Source organism: Haliotis asinina, chromosome 10, assembly GCF_037392515.1.
Source record: "Haliotis asinina isolate JCU_RB_2024 chromosome 10, JCU_Hal_asi_v2, whole genome shotgun sequence".
Lineage (NCBI taxonomy): Eukaryota > Metazoa > Mollusca > Gastropoda > Lepetellida > Haliotidae > Haliotis > Haliotis asinina.
In genome coordinates, this window is record NC_090289.1 from 28,323,069 (window position 1) to 28,341,097 (window position 18,029).

At 37.4% G+C, this 18,029-nt stretch overlaps 1 protein-coding gene across 2 annotated transcripts; it reads right to left on the reverse strand.

Annotated features, from left to right (window-relative positions):
- Nucleotides 1-565: 565 nt before the first annotated feature.
- On the reverse strand, nucleotides 566-12,963 carry LOC137299010 (ras-related protein Rab-5C-like). Of its 2 annotated transcripts, none has more exons than XM_067831471.1 (6): nucleotides 12,881-12,963; nucleotides 7,834-8,048; nucleotides 6,798-6,949; nucleotides 5,336-5,458; nucleotides 4,893-4,986; nucleotides 566-3,262 (listed from the first exon to the last, which is right to left on the reverse strand). In XM_067831471.1, the coding sequence occupies exons 2-6, from the start codon at nucleotides 7,994-7,996 to the stop codon at nucleotides 3,153-3,155; spliced, it is 642 nt and encodes a 213-aa protein (XP_067687572.1). In that variant the 5' UTR covers nucleotides 7,997-8,048; nucleotides 12,881-12,963; the 3' UTR covers nucleotides 566-3,152. The 2 variants fall into 2 exon arrangements, with proteins under 2 accessions (XP_067687572.1, XP_067687571.1); XM_067831470.1 differs by lacking the exon at nucleotides 12,881-12,963 and adding an exon at nucleotides 12,594-12,747.
- Nucleotides 12,964-18,029: the final 5,066 nt, after the last annotated feature.

Consider the following 18,029-nt stretch of genomic DNA (forward strand, 5'->3'; position numbering starts at 1 on the left):
ATCAAACAGATCATCTTTCTGTACACACAATGAACCCTCAGCGTATCAGCAAATGAAACAGCCAATCGGAAGCCGTCGTTACACTTGAGTGCATATCCACCCGCTATGACTGGGTTCGGTCTCCCGAGGGCTTCGTTTCTGCTGAGTGTGGCATTCCACACAAGAACATCGATTTAAAAGCTGTTGATGCAGTAAAAATCTAAGTAAATCACTATAAATACTCAGTTAGAACCAAAGGACTGATAGCATAAGCAACAATCAACACATCATTCAGCTGTTGATTTTTAGAGTAGATGCCCCTTCTCTATGGGACCTGTTCCTCCAATCCTTTCTAAAATTTTAGGTCTAGGCTGAAAACATCACTTCCTATTGACTCTGCCCTTCTGGTTATGTGCACTTTCTCACCAAACCACAATCACTTGTCCTGTAATTTGAGTGTGTTCCTGTGTGGTATGGAAATAAAGTGTACTATAAACAGCATTACTATCATCAGCAAAGTCACACTATCCCGTAAGTTTCAACAGAAGGACTGGACTCAGAAGAAACATAACAAACAAGATATTACTTCTTTACTATATACAGAAGTTTATTTGTGAAGTGTACATTATACACGGTTTCCATCAGTTTGTACACGGTTGAACCCTGCAACATCCATGAACAGGACCGACATATATGAGCAAACCGCATCTTTGAATATTATCTATGATAGTGTCCATGGTCAACTGAGTCAGCCTAACTACCTATCAACTCAGATCTTCAATGGTCAGAAAGTCACCAAGTGAGTCTTCAATAGATACCTGTGCCAATAATATCATTACTTGATGAAATGGTAATGTATGGTGCTGATCAACCTGAAAAAGATGCAGACATACCATGCCTAAATCATAAATTACACTCATGAGAACTATTCTCTAAAAGGATTAACATTTTGAGATTATTTTCATAACTATTACAAATTTGCTAATCGTTCACTTGAACGAAGTCAGAGTAGGTGCTTTTCTGGAAATGTTTGACCCCAACTGTGGTGTTTTCCATTCAAATGACACTTTGTACTGCAGACAGACAATCACTACATACAGGCTTTCTTTGAAGTGATGAGCAGAATAACAATAGCATCAAAAACCTGTCTGGTCCTACAATTTGACCTTCATATTTCGTATTATTTCATAAATCAGGCTCATCATGAAGCTCTTTATGCCTTCCATATATTCTTAACAAAGGAATCAGACCAAGCAACAGCATCATCAATTGTCAAAATAATTTATCTGAAAATAACAATAGGCCTTAGGAGTATTTTAACAAACCAATACTAATAATATTTCAAAGATTAAAAAAAATTTAAAGACCTTGTACATTAAAGCTGAAACACACCAGCAACAAAAGCATGTTTCAAAGACTATGTTTTCAGAAGAGAAAGCTGAATCATTTGGTTGTGTACCCTAGACACCATTTAGCAGAATATACTACAATGACAATGATAGGTTAATGACCGTAAATGCATCCTATATCCAAAGAAATTAATAATGTAACTTGGACATCAGGTATACAGAAATTCATTTCAAACTATCAATTCATTACATTGAAATCCATACTCTTTATCAATTTTGAGGAATTTCAACAAATTGGAAAATGAAACTGAACTGGCAGAAGAACTAAACTTTGAACATCTGTTACTGAATGAACCAATGTTGAATTATCTTCTAGTGGAACCTGATGATTGCAGCACATGACCACAATGAACACACATATACAATGCCTTATGTCATCTTTCTTGTCTCTGTTTATGAAAGACCATGTGTATATTCCTCATGGGCTTGGTATAAAACACTTCATCGATGTCTATGTACAGAATATGAATATACATGTTAATCTTTGATACACGATCACAACAGGACCTTTACAACAAAATTACAATGTGCAATTCTCACTTTGCTAGATATATTACAGTCAACAGCCATTTTCGGCTCTCATATACACAACTCCCACTTCAGACCAGGGGGCAATCACACAGACAGTTGACTGTAATGTATAAGGAATTATATGCCTATGTTAGTGACATTAATGGCATGGCAATACACAGAGAAGGAATCCGTCTCTCCTTTCAGCCACATACAGTAACACATTTAAATGGAGTAAGTCAGTTGAAATAAATTGAAGGTCCATAACAGGTATTTCTACTTTAGCCATTTTTAACCAGGCAAATGTTATCTATTTCAACAGCATGTTAACTGGTGGTACCAGAAACGCTTCTCAAGGAACCATGCTCATGATTACCATGACCCATTCAACATCCTCATGAGCATTTTGATATACATGTATATATCATTAATAGGACATAAGGAGACTAAGCATAGCTTATTGCACAGACTAGTCCTCACAGTGAAGATGGACAGGAAGAGAAGACAGGTGGTGAAGCTGAAAGCAAGAAAGCACAACCACATTTCCATGTAGGCTAGATCATAGCTGAACACTGAAATGTATACTTCTACAATTTTCAACGACCTGTCTGTGCAGAAAGCAGCAGCTTTTTTGCTAGGTTTTAAGAACACCTCAGAACTGCACCCTGGTCTGACAAGAAATAAGCAGAAGAGAAAATTGCTTCTTAATGAAAATCATTCAGCAAAATTTAGCATCTTACAACCTGTAAAAGAGTCTTATTGAAGAGGAGCCTCTACAAATTCATCACTCGTGCTTCAGTAACAAAAGAAGTGTAACATGGAAAGTAGTTTCATATTGATTTCTGTACACTGTCCAATACTATCTTGTAATTACCATGCAAAATCAAAAACATTAATCTTAGGAGAAGATAAGAACAAAACACCCACCCACCCCCAATTGTCCCTTCTGTTATTTCAAAATTATCAGGAGACATTTATCATGAAAATTTACAAATTCAGCAATAAATACGCATCCATACTGAAGAGTGAGTAACAGCCGCACGCCGCCATTTCAAAAATCGTTTTCCTTGTAAAGTAATCCGTTCAATGTTTGTTCATCTGTGGGGCTCCTCACCCTCAAAAAGTTTCACTGCTGAACATGTTTGTCAAGTTCAGAAACAATGGGCTGGCACACAGCTCACATGATGTAACAAAGTTTCTGATTGGACCAAAGTCTGATCACATGACAGCCTTGCTGTCCACTAAATGGTTGTATTACTTGCAGCAGCCTCCCTCTGACTGCTGGTTCTGTTCATTGTTCAACCTCACTCCCTGATTCCTCTGTTGCACAGCGCCACCACCTTCATTCTTCGGCAATTTCTTTGCTGAAATAGTAGTATTAAACAGTGAGTCAATTCTTTTTCCTAATTAGGCTACAAATCACATGCTGTCCCACATAAAGGCAACACAAAGGACCTGTAATCCTCAATCTGCATATGATACAAGGACACCCTGCCTGAGACATCACAATCAATCTGGAAACTACTTGATGCTGTCAGTAATCAGGGACTTAGACTTTGTATACTTATCCAGATATCAGTGTCACATGAGTGTCCTTTGTTAGATGATCTTTGAACAGAAAAATTGGCATTTAGGCGACAACCTGAATCTCCAGGAAGAGAACCTTATTCAACTACATTAAATACTTTTTTGTGAGGGTCCTTTGCAGCTACAAATATGTCTCAGTCAACACATTTGGCATTGATTGCACCCTGGATTCTTTGGATTCCATGAAATACCCTTTCATTGGACACAGATTATCTTAAAAGATAACATAAATACATTTTTCAAAATTGCATACAATCAAGTAGAATGTCAAATATACATATTTCCTGAACTGATGAAAGGTACCTAAAGGCACACGTCTTACTGACACTGCAGCCAGTTTGATGATTTTCCAAATAAAGCCTTAATTCATTGAAAAGAGTGATCTTATTGCCATTTTCCAAAAATAAATTTAAGGCAATATGAGTTTGTAGAAAAGCTTAAGGAAATGATTGTGGTATTGAACAGAAAGGCTGTCACATACATTTTAGGAAAGGTGATTTACAACTGTTGTGTTTTCAATAATGGGATGTTCAATACTTCAGAGAAGAAAAGGTGTCGATGATTAAAGTTAAGCAAACTATAAACTAAGCTCACTTCAAAAGAAAAGCTTAATAATGAACATACCCATGTGGAAGAACTATGAGTACCTACAACCATAAATCAATCTAACATGTCCAGTGACAGCTGATGCAGAATTTGTCTGATGTTCTGGGAACAATACAGATAATTTACATGTGCCTTTCTGAAAATAGCGAGCCCATATCTTTGATGACTTAACTTAAAATATCACAACAATTATGCCATTTCATTTTGTTGTTCAAAAAATCAGAGCAGGATTTCCTGAACACTACAACTGCAAGGATAATTCAGCTTCTTACTGTCCTTGACCCATAAACTTGCCCATAAACTAGCCCACAAACTATGTTAGCATCCTAACCAGGATTTCCGGTTATGTCTACACTCATAATAAGCTGTGGGCTTGAGTGTAAAAATTGGTCTTCAATCATTAGAGTTGCTTAAAATTGATTACACTTTCCTCTAATATAATCATGATTGGTATTAGTATTATGACTCTTGTTGTGCCACCTGGGCTCAATGACAATATTCCTTCTTGGCCATTACAAACTAAGCATCCCTTAAATTGCATGTTGCATGTTGGTGACAGCTCATATACATGTATCATCATGAGAAGTGATTTTCATTGGCCTTGACATTTGAGCAAGTTTTACATTCTGACCAAGAACTCCCGAATAATGTACATGAGAATGAAAATGCAATTTTAACTTACTCATGAGTTCAAAATCAGTGCACAAAAACATTAAATTTTGAAGTCTTTATGCGGCATTTTAGTGCGCATGTACCAACTGCTTCTTAAAACTTTGTCTTTAACAACATTATTCAACTCACCTATTGCCAAGAAAATGTCATTAACATTCATGGCAGTCTTTGCTGAAGTTTCCATAAATAGTAAACTGTTTTCTTCTGCATATGCTTGAGCCTCCTGTTGAAGAAACAAATGTGTTACCTTTATCACGTTTGCTGGTTCACACAGAAAACCATCAACATTAATACAATGTGAATAAATAGTCACAAAGTAATGGAATTCCTGGTTTACAATGACTGACTGAATTTAGTTTTCTGTCACTTTTAGCAATGTTCCAACAAGGTCATAGCAGGGGACACAAGAAATGGACTTCACACATTGTACTCATATGACTCCTTATAAGGAAACGAACCCTGGTCTTCGGAGTGATGAGTGAATACTGTAACCACAAGGCTTCCCCACCACCCCTAGTTTAGGACAAATGATTTTTCTTTGATAAAACAAGAAATGAAGCTATTTCACTTGCCTCATACTCCACCATTCTCTTGTTGGCCAGATCAGCTTTGTTCCCTGCCAGCGCTATCACAATGTTAGGGCTGGCTTGTCTCTGCAATTCCTTTACCCAAGTCTTTGCTCTGCCAAATGTGTCCTGATCAAGAGGAACAGTTTAGTACATGAGGTAAGAACACTTTCTATCAATATCTCATTGGAGATGAAAAACAGGACTCAGCAAAAAATGTTCCAAGGCAAATCAGAATTTCAGGCAAGTCAAATGAAATTCAAAAGGGAAAATATTTCATAATGAAGTCTGACAAAGAGTTATGAGCTGAAGCAAGAGCTGTTAATGGACAACATCATCCTTTGCCATGTGTTAGATTACTGTTTGCCCTGGAAGAGTGAGTGAGTGAGCGAGTTTAGTTTTACGCTGCACTCAGTAATATTCTAGCTATATGGCGGAAGTCTGTAAATAATCGAGTCTGGACCAGACAATACAGTGATCAACAACATAAGTATCGATCTGCGCAATTGGGAACCGATGATATGTGTCAACCAAGTCAGCGAGTCTGACCACCCGATCCCGTTAGTCACCTCTTACAACAAGCAGAGCCGCCTCTTATGGCAAGCATGGGTTGCTGAAGGCCTATTCTACCCCGGGACCTTCACGGGTCTGTTTGCCCTGACAGTGGCAAGGACCCAGTAAACATTGCAATCTACTACACAGCAACATTTTCCTGATCTGAGAAAGTCATAAAAGCGTCAAAGGCCATGTAGTGAGAGTCAGTTTAGTTTTCCGCCATACTCAGCAATATTTAGGCCATGTAGTTCACCTAAACTGCTATGCATTACTTGAAACAATTGTACAGGTATAAGGCAAATTAATTCACAGACTTAACTGCTCATACTGAGGTCAGAGAGCTTAGTCAAGTTTAAGCATCACAGATGCTCCTGAGGTTTCTGAGGTTTCTGAGGTTTCAATAACGACTGTCATGTCATGACAAAAGTTCACACGAACTCCAAGCTCAAAACCTAACATCAGATAAACTTATCATCCTTACAAAATGACATACTAACATCTTCATGCCAATCCTTGTTTCAAAATTGCGTTTTTCCATCATTCATAATACTGACAAATTCCTTAAATAAAAATCAAACAATGGTGGTGATGATTTGTCAAGGGAGACAACTTGCTAGTTCCCTTCACTCACATCTCTGGTACACGCACATACTGAGAAAACAACCCAGATTTTTCATTTCTAAGACACATATATACGTTGATCCAAACTTATGTATGGCTTAAGTATTTTACACTATGAGACACAAATGTCTGTATCTTTATGAGAAAACCTAACCTGTTCCTGCTTGGTTTATCATCAGAGTATGGTTTAATACCAAAACTTTTAAATTTCATTTCTAGCACTAAAAAGGGCTTGTTTCTCAACTCTACTTACAGCTGGATAAAAAACATAAAACTGAATAACGCAACTTACTTGATTAGTAATATCATATACAACTATGGCAGCTTGAGCTCCTCTGTAGTACATAGGTGCTAGACTGTGATATCGCTCTTGACCAGCAGTATCCCAGATCTCAAATTTCACTGTAGTATCATCCAGGCATACTGTCTGGGTCAAAAAAGCAGCTGCAAGAGATAGGTGCTGGTAAAAATTTGATCACCTTCAAACAGAACAGAAATCATTGAGCATATAAATTTTGCTAAAAAGAAACCATTTGATCCTTTCTTATGCCCCAATTGCCATTTCAGACGGGCAGGAAATAGTGAGTAAGGTTTTATATCACTGCTTTCAGCAATATTATAGGAAATTCACTCCAGAAATGGGTTTCACACATTGTACCCATGTGGGGAATGAAACACGTCCTTGGCTTGACGAATGAAATCTCTTATCAGAGGGCTACACAAATGCCCCAATAGACAATATATGTCAAGTTTAGTTTTCAAAAACTGCTTACTGAATTGACATCTTCACCCATAGGAATGAACTTCAGGTACAAGACAGTAAACAAGTGCCAGGATTTCCAAATGTCAACTTAGATCATGATTCAGAGGAAACATGTTCAAGTGAATAGAAACAACGAAATGTGCATACATACTATGACTGTTATGATAAACTCACATATTCAGCGAATCGACCCAGAGCCCTTTATGATTACAATTCATTATTCGTGGTCACAAGAACTGAATGTGAATGAACATTTACAAATCTTTATCTGAGCATGTTTTACTTGAGCCCTTATTAAAGTGAGATATGCAAGAAAAGAATATGTACCAGCATTGCAGAAGTGCAAGTCATGTTAGTTTGCAAAGGCTGCACATGGTACTCTGGACTATAACTAATAGTCATTTTACATACCTAACTTGAGTGTCAACATAGTGGTTCCATAGTGTGCTTCAGTCACTTAACTACAATATTATATTTGTGAATAACTATTCGTATTTGTTACCCAAAGTTCATGATACATACCATATTCACCACACAGTGTATTCATTTCAGCCCTAATACATACCTCCTATAGTACTTTCTTGATATTCATGGAACTGTCCTTTGACAAATCGAAGGACCAAGCTGGACTTTCCAACAGCTGATTCTCCTAACAGCACCAATTTAAACTGACATATTTTTCCTTGGGTTGCCCCATTAGGCCTCTGTGCCCCGCCTCGCCCTGCCATTGTTGGACACGATGGATGTTACCTCGGCCTACTTCAGAGATTCAACTAACAACTGCAAAAGAAAATAAGCAAACAATACAGAGTGTTGCTGTACACAAACTGGCAAAACTGCACTTGGGTCTAAACAATGTTTCAGGAAGGACACCTCATGTGATCAAAATTAAGTGAAAATCAATGTCACCTTTACTTAAGCTAACAATTCCTGGTTATGACATTGTGAAGTGCTTATTCTTCAAAGTTTGAGGTCAGTGACCAAACAAAAACACATACCTAGCATTATTTTATTACTCATGATTTGTTAGTGAATGTTACAGTTACAACTTTTACAATCACTTTGTCACATAATGCTTTGAAGTTCATTTTAACAGACCATGAATATATAGCAAACCTAAAAATGAAATGGCACACTTAAATTTTCATGACAGAGAAAACTCAATTTCAATCCCCCAAAAGTCACTTCTTATAATGAATTTCCTAGCCTGACAATCTTCATTCTCATTAGTTTCGTTGAATTTATGCACTGAAAGACAAGTCTCAGCAAATGTTTCAAACATCACATGCCTTGGGGACTAAGGAAACATATGGAATATCTCTTCCTGATACACATGTACTGTGTTTTGGATTATCAGCAACTACATTGCAGCCAATAAGTTCACACACTTAGTTATAAACATGAATGATGCAAAATCAATTCAAAGAAACATAAAGGAGACATCTAGTACTGGTTCAATAACCAAACCTACTTTTGGAGGATTATACTCAAATGCAGACAATACCTCTTGTCAATTCCGGAGACAGAGGGACTTCAAGAATATAAAAAGCAGATATTCCAAAGAAAGTCCATGGTGAAGAATTGTTCTAAAAAATGAATTCCCTCCAAAAACAATAACATGATGTCACAAGGTTTACAAGTCCGACTCCAACAGGCATTGTGCATTTCAACTTCAGTCTAAAAAATCCTCTTCAATGCAGCAGCTTCAGATTATATGACTTTTTATGCAGTTCACAAATGAAAAGTGTTCTTACCAGTGCTCGTAGTGTATGATAAAATAAGCTCATTTTATACTCACTCTCTCTCTCTCTCTCTATATATATATATATAATTGCCACAGTGATTGTCAACAATGAAGCATACAACTTCATAGACGACAACTTCTTGCTTACAGCATCAAGCAATGTAGCATTCATAAAGCTGTATGTTTCATTATTGACACACCAACATCTAGAATTCCAATTTAACATGCAGTGACTATTGTCTAAATAGTGTCTATTTTCTCCTTATAAGAATGAAGCATGGTTGGTTTTTCTATTTTCTCCCATTGAGAATGCATCATGGTTGGTTTGTTGTTTAGCACTAAGGCTGTTATGATTCACTCACATATTCGGTAAATTGAACCAGGACCCTTCATAGATTCAATTTGTTATTCATGGTCACTAGTACCGAATATTAACAAATATTTATGATTTTTTTTAGCAAGTGTGTTTTACTTGAACCCTTATGTCCTTTTTCAAGGCGAGATACACAAGAATGACCTTGCAGTAGTGCAAGTCATGTTAGTTTGCCAAGTATACACATGGTACTGTCGACTCATGGTCAGTCCTTAAAGGTCACATGCAACGTAAAATACAACTTTGCAGATTCTGATACCTTTAGGTATGCACTTACCGAAACAAATCATGAAAAATGCCAATTCAACTTATAAAGCTGAAAAAAAAAAAAACATGAAGAAAAAAAGCCACCGAAATCGAAGTTCATACAATTCACAAAATTTCCAGCTACGCAGTAGTTCACCATCTCTACAGAGATGATCTTTGATTGGATCAGACGCAAATTCAGAGAACATGTATCTACAAAACCCAACATCTCTATATACATTCTTTATGTATAACCTCTACTAGTGAATACAATTTTGTTTGACAACGATATGTGAATCCATACTGAAATGACACATCAAGTACAATAAAAGAAGTTGTTAGCCATAAAGGATCTTACTTTCTGTGACTCGCCATACTTCTAAAATGCTCATCAAACAGATTATCTTTCTGTACACACAATGAGCCCTCAGCGTATCAGCAAATGAACCAGCCAATCGGAAGCCGTCGTCACACTTAAGTGCACCCCCACCCGCTATGACTGGGTTTGGTCTCCCGAAGGCTTCGTTTCGAGGGAATTAAGACCAAGTACAAAATATTGCACTTTTGAATTTTGTTTATTTATTTTTTTACAAGCAACAATGTATATTATATGTCATGAATAATTGATAATTGTATTTTAATTATGTGTTTGATTTTTTGGTTGCATGTGACCTTCAATTTTCCCGTTTTCTAAGCAGCCTTGTTACTTTTCAACCCGACATTAACCACAATCAAAACAACCAAGGAAAAGCTTAACTTTTAAAATAAAAAATCACATTACTTTTTGATGTTCACTTAACAGGAAGAATGAATACACCATTTTTTTCTAACCAAATGGTTAACCACGTTTGGGAGTCTTAATATCAGTTTTGTTCATGATATGATAATACTACAAAACAGTGCAATACCCTTTCTAGATCACTTTTTCACTGAAATGTTGACATAAAATTAGATGCAGACAATACTAATGTCAGCTTATACTAAAAATTCAGGAGTTTAATGCTTCATAAGACTTTATATTACACAATGTAGGGTATCTCTTATTTCATAGAAACAATCCAGGACATTCCTCTTTCTATGGGGATAGATAAATATATAAATATGAATAAACAGTATTCTGAAAAATGTTTACTCTTAAAAGTTCATCATTAGGCTCCTTTCCTCCACTCCCAATCTTGACAGGTGTCTTACCACACAAGGTACTACATGATTCCTCACTTTGACTTGTGCCAAGCACAATCCAATTTTACCTTGTAATTCTTAGTAACTCTAAACAAGGAAAGTGGAACTATCCTTTGTAACTAAACAATACTCACATTTTGGAGTGAAAAAATTTCAGAGACATTTGCTTGGTGAATACAAGGACACATCAAAATTAGTGTTCTCAAACCACCTGATATCTCAATACACAAAACAAATACCTTGAAAGAGAAACCTGAGTATCTAGCACCCTCAGTTTCTTCTCAACTAAAGATATAAGTGGAGGAAGCCCATGTCTATCTGCCTAAAAAGGGTCTTTGCACTGACTCTCTGATTTTAATGTAACACATGATTTATATCTTGTGAAATTATTCTTTAATAAATGAAATGGAAAAAAGAAAGATCCATTAAAGCAAAGTGTTGATTACCACTACCAGTTCAGAGTTAAACTAGTGAGGAGTCAAAAACAAAGGAGTCATCTTTTTTTTTACTGACTTCTCTTAAAGGTAGAGACACTCACCAACAGAATTTTGCCTTGTATGACAGGTTGCCTTCAGGCAAGAAGTGCTCTATTGTTTTCAATTTTCTATTAAAAAGTATGTCACTTCTAGTTTCTAATGTATCGGGAGCTGTCACAACAATACAGAACCTTGTAATGGTTTAACCTGGGTAACTGTCAAATTCCTATCACAGGTACTATAATGTTGATTTTGTCCCACACTAGACATTTTGACAAGTAATACAGAGCTACATGCGATAAGAAAGATTGCAAATTGCCAGTTTAAGGCCTACCATACAAACAGTGAACAAATCCTCAAAACAGAACACATATGCACCAAAACAAAACAAAAATCACCAAAATTGGAAAATAAACATCCAAAATTTCCTCTTAAACCAAAACAAAAACAAAGGATAAGTGATGTACCCTTCATATAAACTGCTTTAACTTGGTAGCCATAAAGTCTAACATTTTTTTAACCAGTCACATAAAGACAATGGTATACTCACATTCATACCTAATTTCCATCAACAAGACTGATTTTACTGGGCAGCCATGGTCAACTCAAATATCACTAACAAGAAGTCTTTACAATCATGGTGATCTTCATTTATATGGAGTTTCCCTTATGACAAATGAAAAATGAAATAAAAGACCAAGCACCATTTCTTGTTGATGCGTTTGCATGAATCAGAATCACAACGACGGTTCAAAAGTTGACATATAGGAAACCATGGGACAATAGGACACACTAGAGTAATCGACACATCAACAGAGGTTGGCAGTAGTTTGTTACCCACGATGAGTCATGAAATTGACATGATTTATTCAGAACTATTGAAAACATTTTCCTAAATCTGTACATTTCAAATAGTAAGTTCACATAAGCAACTTCATTTCAGAAACATCAACTGTTAATAAAACATACCTTGAACAATATGAATGAGTAACGCGTCATGTTTGTGACATTTTTTTCCCCATTTGTTGGTCGTCTTAAATTCCCAAGTTATTTCGCTTGTCCAGTGCTCAACACATCATAATATAATTATCCACTGAATAGGCTAATGCTCTCAGGTGGAGTCTAGACCAGCTGGGGCCACGCATGGACAAAACAACACATATGACATAATAAATTTGACAATCTATTCGATGTAAACATATCATGATCGAGTCGCCATTTTGAATCAGAATAGCGAGACGGACAGTCTCTTCACATGTCCAGAAGAACTTAAAAATACAACGATCGACTGATTGTCTACTTACCAGTAATATATAATTAGATCAGAAATGACCACGAAGCGTTGACGAAATAATAGCGATACAGGATGATGGTGCACAAAGTAATATCGCTTTTATCTTCGCAGTTTACACCCTCCTTCCTTGAGCAGGGCTAATTTATGCGGATAGAGGATGTGTCTCCGCACAAAAATATAATTCTCATTCTTCGGTGAATATACACTACAACCAAACATCAATACATGAATGTAATACCCTGGCTAGTTTGCTTGTTGCAAATTCTATGCCACAGTACAACTGGTTGTATAACTCACCTATTCTTCGTACAATCACCCGACGCGGATTGATATGAGCTGCCAGACGCACCTTGTGCTGTAAATGTACGCCCCATAGGAATGACGTCATTCGTCATAAATACAATATATTTCAGAGACAGAGCATCTTCGATCTTTGAATGTCAGACATTACATTGGTTTTGCATCGAAAAGTTTGCATATTAATATGAATTATTGAAGAATAAGTCGTTTTACAATTTCCACAATGAGAAACCGAAAGGACCTTGACCGTGAAAGCTACAGCTTGGTATCACTTGTGTACATATGCGTGCAGTGTATATTGAAGTTATGTCAAGGGACTTTGTAACTGAGGGCACCGTGGGGGATCGAATATATATGGATTTTCATGTAGACAGAATGTTGCAGGTGGAAATTAAAAATTAAAATGTCCAAATTAACACTCGTGAATAACGATACTAACTCATTTAACCCCACTAAAGTTAATTAAATGGAAATTCGGGACAAAGTAATGACTATCCACTAAAAACAGTTGAGTCTTACAGACTGTAAATGGGTTTCATTGTGAAGGTCATGTTGTAAAATGATTGAAATTGTAGAGTTCAAACAAATCATGCAGAGACATTCAAGTTGTGGCTGTATCCTGCGTGCTGAAACGCCCATAGACAGATGATCCTGGTTTGAGAGTCATGTTGAAATGTATATGTTGTTTATGTTGCACATGGGATATAGAGGCCATGTCCGGGATAACACGACATAATGTAACACGGAGAGTATTATTATGGAAATATTTCATCAATATGTATGATGGTGGATTTGGACCATGGTTTTGATATGTATAACTAATGTAATATGCAATGTGCGGAGACTGTGATATATCACGTTCTAGAGAATGCAAGCTTGCATTATAACGCGGATGTTGACACGATATATTTGCAAGTGTTAGTTTTCGGGGGGTCACAGGGTCAACTGTTCTATGTATAGAGTGACACTGTACGTACATAGAACATGGTTGCGTCCCCTTCCCGTTGTGGATCCGCTGATGTTTAGATGCAAATCTGAGTGTGAGTGATTAAATTTAGTTTTACGCCGCTCTTAGCACTATCACGACAGGGAACACGTTTGTTGATTCACAAACTTCTAGAATTCCGGACCCGTGAAGGTCAGGGGGTAGAATAGGCCTTCAGCAACCCATGCTTGCCATAAAAGGCGATTATGCCTGTCGTAAGAGGCGACTTATGGGATCGGGTGGTCAGGCTTGCTGACTTGGTTGACACAAGTCATCGGTTCCCAATTGAGCAGATCGATGCTCATGTTGTTGGTCTGGATTGTCTGGTCCAGACTCGATTATTTACAGACCTCCGCCATATAGCTGGAATATTGCTGAGTGCGGCGTAAAACTAAACTCACTCGCTCACTCATTATAGAATTACGATTAAACATGCATTTGTCCTGGTGAAAATGCATCATGGTAGGTTTGTTATCTAAAACCACACTCAGCTACATCCCAGTGAGTGAATGAGTGAGTTTCATGTCATTTTAGCAGTATTCAAATATTCCCTCAATATCACTGCAGGGGGCACCAGAAATGGGCTTCACACATTATATCCACGTGGGAATCGTTGTTTTCGTCGTGACGAACGAAAGCTTTAACTAACCATGCTACTGCTTCATAACATGCTACCCATCAGAAGTTCAGCTTCATTCGAGTCTCTCTTATGCTATGCATTGTAAATCTGGCAGTACTGTTATGATGTAACATACTTTGCCAATATGGTGGTGAGTTTAGTTTTACGCCGCACTCAGCAATATTCCAGGTATATGGCGACAGTCTGTAAATGAGTCTGGACCAGACAATCCTGTGATCAACAGCACGACCTGCGCAATATGGAGCCGATGACATGTGTCAACATAGTCGGCGAGCCTGACCACTCGATCCCGCTAGTCGTCTCGTAGGACAAGCATAGTCGACATTTGTGGCAAGCAACTTCTTTCCAATAGGACATACCATAATGAGACACATAGTATATTTACAATGATTTCAGTGACTGTTTACCAATATCTAGCAAGGGAAGGGAACAACAGGTTTCATAAACTGAACTCATCAACATGGAGAATCGAATCCGGGTCTTCGGCAACACGAGCGAACGCTTTAACCATAAGACTAATCCACTGTCTCTGCACACTCAAACCAACGGGGCATTGAGCAAAAGCATGAAACAGGGATGAGAGATTAAAGATGGTAGTTCAGTACTTGTTTATATAATTACGTTGTCTGTATAAAATTTTACATTATGTCAAATAACCCTTTTGTTATGTTACATAAATCCAGCAAAAACATTGAATCAACTGGCATATTGTCTAAAGGGTGTACTTAATATGTCTGAAGCCTCGGTACTGAGACCACACTTCAGAAAATTTACCGTAGTGATATGAACTATATTGGTTGTTTGCCTCGGGCATTATCACTTGAATAAATATCTCTCACTGTTACCCAATTATGTTGTTCGCCTCGCAAGCTTGGGATGCATCGCAGCTGTGTTATTTAATGGATCCCATTTCTTATCAAATATCTTAAGTCGACCAAAATCTGAATAAAATAAATGGAAATAAATGAAAGTAGAAAAGACACCGCCAATCCTAATTGTCATACAGAACCTGAAACAAGAAAATCTATGTCTAGATTATGTGGTATTTTAAATACCCGCAGTTCTGAAAATGAAGAAAGCCGCATCGTTCCTTTTAATTACATTTTCTTTTATTATTATAAAAAAAAAATTTCAGAAAAAAAATTGTTTATTTCAGAGATAGTTGTTAGTCCACCCTAACTGCTCCAGGATACCAAAGCGCCCCACACGGAAACATAAATATATGGACACTTTTCTTTGAACCATGTATATAAGTGAAATTTGTTCATAACTCAGCTGCATGTTAATTTGATGATGTTATGACTCATAGTAATATATATAACCGAAATACACATGAACGCGTCTGTACCATGGAGCACTGTTATAGTTTCTCATCATATCCATCCTGTGCACATTTTATACAACAGTGTGTCGTTCTTGACGTAAACTGACTGCAATTTAATGCAGTTCGTGAAAATAGTCTGGGTTAAGAAGTACGCAACCTACGCAGAGGAGGTACACGTAGTGAACTGCAACCAATGCGTATCTCCTCGTAACGTTGTGTACAAATAATCTCATTTAGGGGGTATCCAAGTGGTTATGGCGATCATCCGTCACGCCGAACCGGAAGTTCCATTTCCACATGCATGGATACTATTCCTACCCCCACCCCCTCCCCCCGTTGTCATATTAATGAAATATTGCGGCGCAAAACCCTACTCAGTCACTCATGAGGGTGTGCAAGCTACACTCTAGCTAATCCTCGCTTCAAAAATAACCCATGCAATGCATGTAGTACTATTGCCCAGATATTGAACAACATGCTAAGGTTAGCAAGCCTCCGAAGAGGGTCGGTGTTTAAAACGTTCGCTCGTTCGATTTCCAACATGGCGTGTGACGGCCATTTATGGTGTTCACTGCCTTGATATTGCTGGGATATTGCTAAAAGCGGCGTAAAACCCAACTCACTCTCTTTATGACCGAAAAAGAACGCCAGCTACATACAGACCATGAAGCATATATCCAGGAGAGGCCAAGAAAGTCCAATGTGGCAAGCCTACGGCTTCTTTTCATTACACAGTTAATTCACTTTATTTTTTTCATCATTATTATTTATTTGTTTTGTTTGTTTGTCTGTTATTTTTTGTTTTGATGCTATGAGGCATGTTTTCTATATTTATTTCAAACATTTACGATTATATCATACGCAAGAAATAAACACAAATATGATAGGGCAAAATACTGAATATTCTTGCGTCCTGCACTGAAGGTGTAAATCCGACGGGTAATTATATGTACATTTCAAACGGTTGTCAAATTGAAACCGGACAACACTTACATTTCCTAGTATGTGTAGCCGTGTCAAACATACTGTCCCTTAGTGAGTCAGGTTGAACTGACATTTGGAAATTGATGAATCAACACTTTGAAGTTTATGAATTATGTGCAGAAAATATAACCTAACAATGATACCCATGAACCGTACACGCTGGCTTTTAATGTGTCTGCAAGTGCATGATATTGAAAATGTCTGTTTGAGCAGTTGAGAAATCTAGCCTGTTATCTCTGAATGTGGGCTGGTATATTGATTTTTTACCTGTCATCATGGCACCTAACGTTAATATATCCCCATATATCTAGTTTTATCTCGCACACCCTGGGACATTAGTAACACAAGTTATTTTTATCACTACATTTTAGGCACATAGTTTCTTTATACATATCAGTTTCAAATAATTGATCTTTGATGTAAACCAGGGTTCTTTTCTACTTATGAACGACACTTACAAAACCCATTCCTGTTGAAGGTCGGTGGGATAGCCTAACAAAGCGCCCGCTCGTCAAGTTGAAGACTCCGGTTCGATTCCCCATATGGATACAATGTGAAAGCTGCCAAAACCATACTCAGTCTTTCATTCCCTGTGACTTGCTGGAATTCAACTCATTCACCCACTCCTAACTAACTATCCCGCAACTAACTATCCTGCAACTAACGGGATCCTGCAACTAACTATCCTGCAACTAACGGGATCCTGCAACTAACTATCCTACAACTAACTATTCTGCAACTATAACTATTCTACAACTAACTATCCTGCAGGTAACTATCCCGCAACTAACTGTCCTGCAACTAACGGGATCCTGCAACTAACTATCCTGCAGGTACCTATCCTACAACTAACTGTCCTGCAACTAACGGGATCCTACAACTAACTATCCTGCAACTAACGGGATCCTGCAACTAACTATCCTACAACTAACTATTCTGCAACTATAACTATTCTACAACTAACTATCCTGCAACTAACGGAATCCTGCAACTAACTATCATACAATTTCTATCCTACAACTAACTATCCTACAACTAACTATCCGGCAACTAACTATCCGGCAACTAACTATCCTACAACTAACGGGATATTCTGTACATACAGAATGAGTGCGTGAAACCGAATGAAGCTACACCCGACCATCCTCTTTCAGCCAGTGTACATTATCTTCATTCTATTATGATAAATACCTTGGCCATATATTCGCCGCCT

What these genes read in the sequence shown, in the direction of transcription:
- LOC137299010 (XM_067831471.1), bottom strand. Translation starts at nt 7,996, where the DNA reads ATGGCAGGGCGAGGCGGGGCACAGAGGCCTAATGGGGCAACCCAAGGA. An exon ending in TCAAGAAAGTACTATAGGAG is followed by an intron (nt 6,950 to 7,833) that starts GTATGTATTAGG and finishes TATCTCTTGCAG; the next exon opens with CTGCTTTTTTGACCCAGACA. An exon ending in TGACATTTTCTTGGCAATAG is followed by an intron (nt 3,263 to 4,892) that starts GTGAGTTGAATA and finishes CTACTATTTCAG; the next exon opens with CAAAGAAATTGCCGAAGAAT.